This window comes from Lytechinus pictus, chromosome 5 (assembly GCF_037042905.1).
Source record: "Lytechinus pictus isolate F3 Inbred chromosome 5, Lp3.0, whole genome shotgun sequence".
Lineage (NCBI taxonomy): Eukaryota > Metazoa > Echinodermata > Echinoidea > Temnopleuroida > Toxopneustidae > Lytechinus > Lytechinus pictus.
In genome coordinates, this window is record NC_087249.1 from 52195264 (window position 1) to 52206892 (window position 11629).

At 35.2% G+C, this 11629-nt stretch overlaps 1 protein-coding gene across 6 annotated transcripts; it reads right to left on the reverse strand.

Moving 5' to 3' along the window:
* Positions 1 to 200: 200 nt before the first annotated feature.
* Positions 201 to 10786, reverse strand: LOC129261102 (ubiquitin carboxyl-terminal hydrolase isozyme L3-like). Of its 6 annotated transcripts, XM_064099232.1 has the most exons (8): positions 10443 to 10692; positions 9137 to 9195; positions 7783 to 7854; positions 6804 to 6932; positions 5384 to 5540; positions 4873 to 5000; positions 3792 to 3923; positions 201 to 3313 (listed from the first exon to the last, which is right to left on the reverse strand). In XM_064099232.1, exons 4-8 carry the CDS (start codon positions 6927 to 6929, stop codon positions 3227 to 3229), a joined length of 630 nt encoding a protein of 209 aa, XP_063955302.1. In that variant the 5' UTR covers positions 6930 to 6932; positions 7783 to 7854; positions 9137 to 9195; positions 10443 to 10692; the 3' UTR covers positions 201 to 3226. The 6 variants fall into 6 exon arrangements, with proteins under 6 accessions (XP_063955302.1, XP_054755122.2, XP_063955301.1 ...); XM_054899147.2 differs by lacking the exon at positions 7783 to 7854 and having other exon boundaries at positions 9137 to 9148; positions 10443 to 10726; XM_064099231.1 differs by lacking the exon at positions 9137 to 9195 and having other exon boundaries at positions 10439 to 10715.
* Between the last annotated feature and the right edge of the window lie 843 nt (positions 10787 to 11629).

Consider the following 11629-nt stretch of genomic DNA (forward strand, 5'->3'; position numbering starts at 1 on the left):
GTTTCTAAACTCTAAGTGAAATCCTTGATTTACAAGAGGTGAAAAATCATGAAACAGTTGGCAATGTTTTGTAGCTTATCAGCATTCATAGTTTCAATGTCAATTTCACTCGTTTCGAATGGGATCTTTGATTATTTTTCAACTGCAAAGTTTCCTGCAATGGTCCCCAGAAACACAAAAAATAACACTGAACACATGTCTGCATTGTATGCAAGTTTAATAGCACATATATGCAGATAGATCACAGTATTCACATTACAACATACATTTACACTATTTAGACATGTAGCCACATATCACATGGATAGCAGATATCGTCACATTTGTCAATCGAGCAAGTATAGTATTTTAAAATGATTGTCACAATGCCCTTCAAATTAGTTTCTTTATTAATAATTTATGTGATATCACAATTTGACTGTTTTACATATACAATGTTACCACTGAGCATTCAGACTGAGCTCTATCATCTCCATGTAGCAATGTTCATTTCAGGAATATATCGTTTATCTAGTGATCTCAATACATTTCATGGTCCATTCAGTGATGATTTCTAATTGACAAGCTTGCAATTACATGGGACAACTCACAATTGAGACATCCTATGAAGTATGTAGATTGTCTTTCAGAAACTTGAATACAGCCTGAGTAGCACACATATGATTAAAATTTTCAGGTGTATTATTAATTTAAATCGATGGATACAGATATTTATACAGTATGCAGATCTGGCATGGAGCAATATATGTGCATATAAGTATTGCAATGATTTCACAATAGCGGCATTCAGTTTAGTCCACATCAGGCCTTATAATGTTGCTGCGGGCATTTGAAGATTTAAAATAGCAGGAGCAGATCCAGCCAGATTATCATACACGATACCATTTCAGGGGCCATATTGTTTTTGCACAATAGTTGGCCTCTCAAAACTATTGTGCATAACCCAGTTAGAGCAGTTGCAGAGCCCTGGTTGCACTAACCTTATAGTTAACATCAAAACTTTGACTGCGTACACAGATGCATAAATGCGTTCACGACTTTATAAGTACACTGTACATGTAATTTTGAATATGCATAGCCTATTACATTACTGTATATATTGCAAAGGCAACACAATATGCTCTGCTATGTTTACTACATTGGGACTTCAATGCCACACTGCATACATTTATACTTGGGAAATGTTATTCACAATATTTATATTGAATTGGAGGGGGAGCATTCACTTTTTGAATTTTCTACTCTCCTCGTGTTCAAGCCGATGTACCTTATTTGGTTACAATCCTTTTAAGAAATTAACCCTTCCTCATAAATCTTGAGCATACGCCTCATCTATGCTTTTAGTCTAGCTCTTCATTTCTCCATCTCAACTGTCCCTTCCAGGATCCCATTTCATAAATACTTGCCATCATAACAAAATGTACAAATGTGCCATTTCTATAACAAATTTACTGTCATCCAATCAGATTGATGGATTTCAGTAGCTTTTAACTGTCATATGTGAATTTGTTACAAACAAGTCTTCATGAAACAGACCCCAGGACTACCCACGTGGTGAACCACCAACCAACCTATTTTTGTTAGAGTTAGACATTCAATTTGGCCTGACTAAGTTGTAGAGGGTAGACAGTGTATTGAATGTAAACTCACAGAAACATACTTGACATTAATTATACAATGAGAAAGCTGCAATGGAACAATACAACACAAACAATAAAGTTGTCCATAGCAGAGCTTTACAACTTAAATACAAAAATATAACGAAATATTCATCCTCTTGATATTCTTTCTTCATAATCAAAGAAAGCAACCAGGCAATCGTATAAATACAAAACAATGTTTTCAAACTGTACATTGGCCTATGCTACATAAACAGTCTCATGTGCAGTGTACATGAAGGTAGCTGGCGAAATCTGCATTACAATGTGAAATATGGGGTCTGTGTATTGATAGATTGATCCAATCAAGCTCAAATATAGAGCGCAACCAACACAATCTAAAATCAGTATTTTCTAAATAGGATTGATTGCATGCATTGGTCAGTCATTTGACCAATCACTATACTCCTTTTGCTTTAAGAAGTGACAATGTCATCTAATTACAGCTAATTAATTAGCTTATATTAATGATAAATCCTGTCCCTCCTGCAGATTGGGAATGTTATGACAATTTGATTTGAAATGATATTTGTACACATAAATCTATGATTCATTTTAAAATGCAATATTAAGCATATTCTTTGTTATGTGAGGAAAAATATAATGTTTTGATAAAGAAGAAAATAAATAAAAAAATGACATGGCAGATTGGTTGGATCATTCACAAGTCCAAGCAAGACAAGGGTCTTAGAGATGGGACAATGTACATTCTCATATCATGTATGCCTGTCTTTACCATATCACCTGAAAAACAAAAGCTTGTTTTGATGCCATGCTACTACACTATTCATCACAAATAATTTCTTCATATGTACTTTCTTTCTTTCTTATCTCCTTTCATATTACTATACAGAAGGCAATATTGTATAGTTAAACTAATAGGAATATGCTTTTAAATACATAAACCATTTTTCATCAGCACTTTTGGAATATTGAACAATTTATGTGTATATGTTTGAGCCATTGATACAATCTACCATTTACAAATTTTTTAATACTTGCCACAACCTGTATTATGTTTGACATATACAAGCAAACACTATTCATCAACCAATCTCAACTGCAGTAATCTCAGAGATATTTCAATATTTTAGCAGCACAAAATACATCACAACCTCACTTGTATCTGGTTCGCAGAAGGCAATGACTGAGCAAATCCGATCTGTTTAGACAACTTTCACAGATATTCTGTGGGTTTGACTAAGATCTTATCTAAAAGACACAAGAAAGTTAAGGTCTGACATCCATTTTACACAAAATTACTGATATTCAGTGTAAATGTATAATGATAACTTGCTTTATCTTGCTTGTGAAAGCAATATGATGAAATATATTGGGCAAAGAGACCTTGTCCTACCCCATACTCCTAACAATATATATTCCTACATGTCACATGACATGACACATGATGTATCACATGACCTTTACAGGACATACCACATGAGATATCACATGACATACATGTATGACATATCACATGTCATATCACATGATGACGTATATCACACAAGAGATCACATGACATTCAGCCACTGGTACAAGCACTGCTTACAGATGTTGGATAGGATTTAAGCATTGTCACTGAGAGCCATGATGGTGAAGCGGAGTTCGCTCGGGTCTCGGTCCATGAACTTCTGACAGGCTTTGGCTGCGGACTGTGAAAAGTTGCATTCAGATGTTTGTTTACAAGATTTTTCCATTTAATACTAATAACAATAATATATGTTTTGTATAGCGCATATATCCACCTTCTTAGGTGCTTAAGGCGCTCCTACATGTATACATGTATTACCCCGGCAGAGCTAGTCTACCGATTCCGGTGCTCGCAGCCATTTGCCTCACCTGGGTTGAGTGCAGCACAATGTGGGTAATTTTCTTGCTGAAGGAAAACATGCCATGGCTGCGAATCAAACCCAAGTCCCTCAGATTGAAAGATGAGTCTTAACCACTAGAACACGATGCCCCTACAAAAAAGCCCCCGTTTAAAAAAGATAGGATTTTCAACATAAGCTGATGGGAACAAAACGGATAGAAAAAAGTGATTCAGCACCCAAGATAGTAGTACCAAAGAAATGTGTGTAACTTACTAACAGCTATATGAAACACCACCCCAAGATCATTATAGATACATACCTTCAAGAAGCCATCCTGTATTGGTCCATGATTGATGGGGAACTTTTTGTTCCCGTCCAGTTCATAGACACATCCATCTCTCTCTACAAAGGCTATGAAATGTTGGAATACATCATCTTCTGCCTGTGGTGCCTAGAGAGAATAAGATGAAAAAGATATTTCTATTTAATTTCTATAAACATGCATTAACATCTATTCAGTAACCATGCCACAATGTCTGAGTAGAATTTGAGATTTCAGAGAAAAAAAAATAAAGATGAAAAAGTGAGCACATGACATTCTCTATGGGACAATACAGAACTTTTAAATGCTACAGCTTTCCTGTCTTAACCATTTTTTTATGATAATTTACTTGTTTCAATTCACTTCGTTGTTCCAATTTCACTGGAAGGGGGTTGACTTGGTTTTACCATGTGCATGCTCCAATTACAGGGGGGGGGTCAATAATAATTATCTGGATATTCTCTTCAAATTCAGGTTTTTTTTCTAACAAGAGCAATGTGGTCTCTTCTTATTTGATATACCATCCTCATCTCAAACCATGACCAATACCAGCCAATTTTACTAGTTGTTATTAGCAAATTTTATTGTTAGCTCTAATCAAATTTTAAAACTGGGGGGTGTTTCACAAAGATTTAAGTATGACTCAGAGTCGCACTTAAATGCCTAGCTGCGTGTGGTATGACATGGCCACATTGGTCAGATCATGCGAAGAGGGCACGCACTACTGCGTATTGATCAATAAGATTGCATGTTTTATATCGTGTATCCATCAACATTTAAGTGCGACTCTAAGTCATACCTAAATCTTTGTGAATCATCCCCCTGGTGTGATAGATTTGAGCCAATCATTTTAACATGATCCACATCGCCCTTCTATAACGTCTGTAAAGAAGTGCTTAGAGACATCCCTTTGATGTGAAAATCAAGCTGGGGGCCCCATTTCATTAAAAAAATTATGATAACGGTTGAAAGCTACTGAAATCATTCAATTTGATTGGCTGATAGTAAATCTTGCTACAGATTTTGTGCATCTCTAACATTTGAAACAGTACCAAGATATATAATATATTATTATTACCTCTGTCTGGCCTTCCTGTGAGCTCTCTCCATGAGCTTGAGCGATCTTCTCATTAGATTCAAGACTCTTGCCTCTTTCCTCAGGATTCCTTCCCTTAGTTTCCTCATAGAAGGCATTCAATGCATCAGCTGGAGAACAAAATGAGAAAAAAATATTTGCTCAAGTAGCATTAAAACTTTTAATTCATCACAATACAGAACTATTTAATTTCAACATACGACATCATACAGAGTGTAGGGACAGGAGGATTGGTGTTTTCAAGCAAGGACACTGTAAATTTGGAAGAAGTAAAGATTATACTGACCAACACTACTGTATGTGGTCTCTCATTGACTGTGTGTTATAATAATAACAATATTACATCACTTATAAATACACAAGAATGTTTCTCTCTGTGCTTTACAACTTTGTGAGAAAATCAATGCCATGTAATTGTATTTAGTAGTAAATTGGTGTTCTTTAATAAGAGTTTGCCACTTTCTCTCCATTTTTATAACATTTTTCTACTCACCTATAGGAATTTTATCTTTACAGTTGAGGACAGCATGGAGCACACCGATAGTCCCGCATGCATTGCGGATTGTCTGCTTCATAAAGTATACATTATCACTTAGAGTTTGTCCATCCTTTTCGATTTTCTCCTGTTCCTCTTTTGCAAAATTCTTGTACTGAAATGAGAGAAGCAAAATACAGTTAGAAGATTGGTGAAGCGTTGGTCTGAATTCATTGATAAACATTCCTCTCAGTAAAGGGGAAGTTCACCCTGAAGAAAAGTTTGTTGCAAAAATAGCAGAAAAAATCATAAACAAGTGGAACGCCTCTGGCAGTCTCGCCTGCATTACGCGATTCGATATAGCAGCAGTGCTGCCTTTGAAAACAGCTAATGAATAATTATTCACAAAAGAAAACACTAAAATGATAATAAAATATTATGTCCATTGACCCAAACTGACCTTTGACCATGGTTATGTGACCTAAGACATGTGCAAAACAATCATTCATACTTGATTACCCTTATGTCAATGTTTCATGAGCTAGATCCATAAACTTTCTAGGTTATAATGCCAATTCAACACATACTCCCAACACGGCCAGAGTTCAATGACCTTTAAAGGTCAAGTCTACCCCAGAAAAATGTTGATGACCATCCGTCTGTCATGTAAATAAATTGCATGTATTCTTATTTACAGCTGCAGGTACTGGTACCCTTGCGACGGACCCGTCTTCTATGTAGTTCATGGCATACAACAAAATATGCATTTTTTCTCTCTGAATCATTTTAAACTTGAATGGCAATAACAGACAGGTCTTCTGTGTTTTTTCTTCTTCGTATTGTCTAGTAATCTGTGTGTCCTCGTTCTTTGTTCCACTTTTTTTTTCCGCCTTGAGCAGTTCTATTACTTTCTCAGAGCTTTGCTCTATTTTTTCCCCTTCTGTCAATGATTGTGCAATTATTTGCTAAGGGACTATTCACAACAAGCTTTTGCTTTATTTTAGGTTCATCCACTTTAAATGTAACGCTCAAGATTGTATTTCTTTTTTACTATATTTACCTTACTTTTGTAATCATTTATACTATTTCAAAATGAGTTATATGTTTTGTATTTTGATTGACTTGTGGAATATAAAATGAAATGAAAATAAATGTATCCTTCGATTCATAAGGTAATAAAAAACAAAATGTAATATGTATAAATAAACATTTGGCAATTAAATAAATATTTGACAAAAAATCATGCACAGTTGATATCATAATTTATGAATTTGAATGATAGTTATAAGCTATTGCAAAATGAGTTCCCTTGGTTGACTTTAACAAAGTTGGCATCAAAAGATGCAGGAAACATTGAAATTGTGTAAATTTTTAATGGATTGGAACTTTGCAAGGCATAAACCGAACTTTGCCTGAGGTTTTCCAGACATCATCTCACCTTATCACCATATGGGAAGCATAAGATAACAGCTGCTGCAGAGGGAGGAACCATCATAAGTAATTCATCGGAGAGACCATACACATCAGAGAAGAACCAGTCCTTGGACATTCCAATAGTGTGCATATACTGAAGAAAATCCAAACAAAATATTGGGTTACTTATCGATGAAACTTCATAGCTTGTGAGAATGGCAATTCAAAAGCCAAAGAAACAGTCAGCAACATTTTGGGTACCGCTATAAAGTCAATGGGATATTACATGACAAACGGTATTGTTATAGTTGATTCAACATACCTGAAAGTATGTTGCTTTGACTTTCTTAGCATTGAAAATGTTTCTTCAGTCTTATTAAATCATATCTGAACATTCATCAAGATAATTATTTCAATTCAAGGCTTCTTTGGTCATCATTTATGTTACGAAATTGAAATTATTCTTTTTTTCATGTTAATTGCTATATTTTTTCCTTTTAAAGGTTGTTTTTCAAAAATAAAGAAACTGATTAAGAATGTCTTTAGAAGTAAGAAATGTTTCAATTTTCCTGCAGTGCTGATTTAGCAATTTAGATATTTTAATGTTTTTTTTTTCCACAAGCTTGCATTTGAATTGAAAGCGTTGAATTTGTTGCTAGCTATGAGTGAAGTTTCTGTGAATAAATATCTCGCCTACAATGCAACTTACTTCCCTCTTGTGAAAGTGATTTTTCCTACAGAAAATAAACAGATGTTCCCGTCATCGTGTAGGCCATTATAAGTTAGTTACTTAGTATGTATATATGAGTCTAGGCTGGTCCTTGAAAGCTGGCGAGTTTATTTATTCAATAGGCCTACATGTATATTCTTAGTTAAAATTTAATTTTTTAAAATCTGAACAGTAAATTATAAATTATGTATTGACTCGTCAAATCTGTTTTACGAATAAAAGAGCAATACTAAAGAAATAAATATGATTGAATATTTCCAATACATAAATTTACCAATTAAGTGAGGATAATAATCTTGACAATTGGGATGTGTGTGCTAGAAAACAGGAACTGTTTAATGAGAAGCTGTCATAGAGAAACAAAGAAATTTAATTCAATTTAAAGTCTTCTTTATTCGCATAAAATGCACATACAAATATTAACAAACATGTTTTCCAATTTACAAAACAAACATAATCAATATATACAAAAAATACACTTTAAAACATTCAATCAACAACAACAACAAATCCAGAAGTGGGACCAGGAATTAATATAAGTACAATGTAGGCACTGAGGGGTTCATTACATGCCGCTGCGCACAGAAAAATCAAGCCATAGAAGTCGTGTGTTGTGGACAGCAGAAGTGGGATCGCAGCATGCGCGACCCACTAGTTAGAAATCCACTGCCAAACGTGGTTCATGGTGCGAGGTTAGTATACTAACTAACCTCGCAATAAGCCAGTTCACGGTTAACTCATGATAAACTTTTCTCAAATGACCTTTGTGATTTTTCATTAGGATAAGCACTATCATTTTCAAATGTAGATGTTGCGTAAGCTTTACCGGTAGAGTTTTCAAATTCTAAGAACAAAAGGCATTGTATAGACCAGGAGACTAGAATAGTACATCAGGGATACAGTTTGGAAATCTGTTTTATCGTCTGCCTTTGGCACATTTGACTATTGTTTAGGCTACTGTCAAATACCAGTGATAATGAAGGCTCTATTTATTACTCTTCAGCTTGGATGTGATAAACATTTTGAAAGGAATACATGAATAATCATCAAATCACAAATGCCTGTCAGTGAATTTGAAAGCCACCTTCATGGTTGTCTCCAATGACCTTTTTCTGCTCGCGCGCAGTTTACAACCGTGAACAGGCTTATACGTGTGAGTGGATGTAGGCACAGAAAGCCAATCAGTTCCTTCAGTTTGAACACTTTCAGTTAAACAAGATACATCCCTTTCATCCCTCATTGTAATGAGTTCCCTAATTTGCTCAACCTTGCGATCCACATTAGCTACATGTGAGTTGCATTGAACCTTATTCCACTGCCTATTTACCTGTCTAGGGTCCATCATATATTTACTATTCAAGTATTTGATATTCTCTCCAAGCACAGAGAAAGAACCTAACTGACTCATTTTTTTATATATACTATAAAGTTATCAGCCTTAAGAGATGACAAGACAAAACCTTTTTATGTGTAACCTTTTTATCAAAAGTCATAATCTTGTTCATTAAATGAGTGAGTATAGGCCTAGTCAATTAATATTTTAGTAGATACAGAGGCCCTATAAAAATATGAAATAAAATTTAAAGATTTATCACTACAAAATAAGAATAAACAAGAATTGGGCTTACCTTTGACATAACCTGTGGTAAAATGGAAAGGAAAAAGATATATTATGTATTCAACAGATCTATGTAAAAAAAAGAGATAAATCCACTGAGATTATCATATAGCCTCTTACTTCTAAGATTTTTTTTTATTAAACAGGAGCATGCAACAATTCTGATCTGTAAGAAATCAGTATTTACTCCTTTAATTTGGCTTGATAAAACAGGCATTAAACCATCTAAAATGATATTGACAAATGAAATATTATACAATTACTGCATTTTATGAATTGATATCACAATTCATACCTCATCATTCATGGATTTATTAGAATTGGCCTAATTGTTAATGTCACTTCAGTTTTAAAATAATTCATATTATTATATACCGGTAGATCTAACTGTTACTAGTGTTAGACATAGATCTATACCCAGATCTATATCACTGACATAGATTTTAGACCATATGATATATGGTTGGAACTACCCCTTATCGACCACCTAATTTCTAAGCATCGTATCTGCGAAAATATTCATCAGATTAACCCAGTTTTCGTCTCATTTGTGCAGAAAATTGAGCAGATCAGATTCCAATGTTTCCATCGGCGACTCCCGATTCAATTCGCGTATATATCGGCGAACAATGAATACGACGGTTTTACATTTGCACCCTTCTTTTGAAACCGACCACCCGCGATACACTAAGTTTACGGCCGATTCTTGTCGCGGTGGCGAAATAATTTGACTCTTCCAAATCAGTTCTATGAATGATGTCAACATGCTAAATGATCGTCTCACTACTTCCACTGCGAGCTCCGGCACATGATTCGACAATTGACGACGAATATTTGTTCTAAAGCCGTTTCCTATCGAAAAGGGGGCGGGTTCGGGTCTAGTCAAAACAATTTTGATAAATTCTACTAAATTTTGTACCTTTTCTCCTTCTTTTTCTCTCGTAAAATCGATTCTTACCGTTCCTATGGACACTGCGCCTACACTCCTGCGTGTATCGTTTGTAATACGCAATAATTTTAATGCGCGCAAGGTGGTCGGTTTCAAAAGAGGTGGTCTCACTATATTACTAATAATAATATAGTCTATAGGCCTAGGCCTAGTACTTAATAACTTAGACCCTTAGTAAAAATATACTAGAGAATCTACGATTTTGTCTATGTGTATCATACAATTTACTGTAAAAATTAACTTAGAATGAGATATTATCTTAAATTCTTATTCTAAGTTAGATGTTATCTAATTCCAAGTTAATTTTTACAGTATTGTTGCATTCAAGAAATAAAAGAATAAACTGAATAATTCTTGATTAACCCACCTCCGGGTTCGATTCCAGGGCAACCCAATGAATCGACTTTCCCTCTGCTGCGTCCGACATTATTTCTTGAATTAGTTACGCTTCGCCTTCGATCAAATCGGGGGGAAAAAGGTGGAATCCAACTGAACACAATATTCCAAAGCCTCTTGGGTTGAGAATGAAGCGAACAGACGTGAAATGGTAGCTTGCGGACAAAATGAAGTGGACGGAAAGGTGTCACCTTTCAATCTCTGCGGAGATCTAGTATTCTACTTTCTAGAAAATATTGGGTGTGGATCGCATGTATTTGCTACGCACGAAATGCATATCATCATGCATATGTGTAGTGTTGAGTTTTGTGTTATGGTAAGCTAATAATGAACATACTCACTATTTCTATTGGTGTCATTTGGACAAAATACTTACTAATAATGACGGGCAAAGCAAGATTTAAACTAATGAAAATTATTAAGATTATTTTTTGTATGACGTGTTGAATAATGTTAATCACCGGGGTAATCATTTTTTTATATTATCAACTGTTGAATATGATTTTTAATAGGGATACAACAAGCATTCCATAATCAATTATAACAACTAATAGTAGTCTGTAAGCACAGACCGTAAGTTCACAATGCCTTGTCGTGCATAATGCCAGGGCATAATGCCATGGGTTGACACACCCAGGTAATTGCGATAATTGGCAACACCAATCCATTGGCGGGATAGATCTCAGAGGCCCGCTCAGAGGGTACCACTATACGTTATACCAGACCAGGCAATTTTTTTAATCTAATACTGTGCACAAGTAAGGGGCACAAAATAGTGCATATAGGGGGGGGGGGGCCGGGGGCGGCGGGGTAGGTCAGTGGTTCTTACGAGGTAGGTGTCATCAACGGCGGTAAAGCTTGTCCCATTATAGATAAACAAGGATGCCCGTTAGTAGCGTAACAGGCGGATTTCACCGGGAAAATAAAAAAACGGGAAAAGGAGAAAAGGGAGGGAAAAGGAAAGGGAAAATGAAAGGAGGAAAAGGAAAGGGAAAAGTGAAAAGAAAACAAATAATTTTTTTTTAATGAAAAGGGAAGGAAAGCGGGGAAAAAAACGAAATAAGGAGATTTGAGAAAGAACAAATCATTCCGAAATGGGCCTATGTAATGCAACAGCATGATTAGTAAGAAAGGGAAATAAATTAAAAGATTACAAAA

What these genes read in the sequence shown, in the direction of transcription:
- LOC129261102 (XM_054899147.2), bottom strand. Translation starts at nt 10,502, where the DNA reads ATGTCGGACGCAGCAGAGGGAAAGTCGATTCATTGGGTTGCCCTGGAA. An exon ending in GCTTCCCATATGGTGATAAG is followed by an intron (nt 5,541 to 6,803) that starts GTGAGATGATGT and finishes CTCTCATTTCAG; the next exon opens with TACAAGAATTTTGCAAAAGA. An exon ending in TACAGGATGGCTTCTTGAAG is followed by an intron (nt 3,314 to 3,791) that starts GTATGTATCTAT and finishes AACTTTTCACAG; the next exon opens with TCCGCAGCCAAAGCCTGTCA.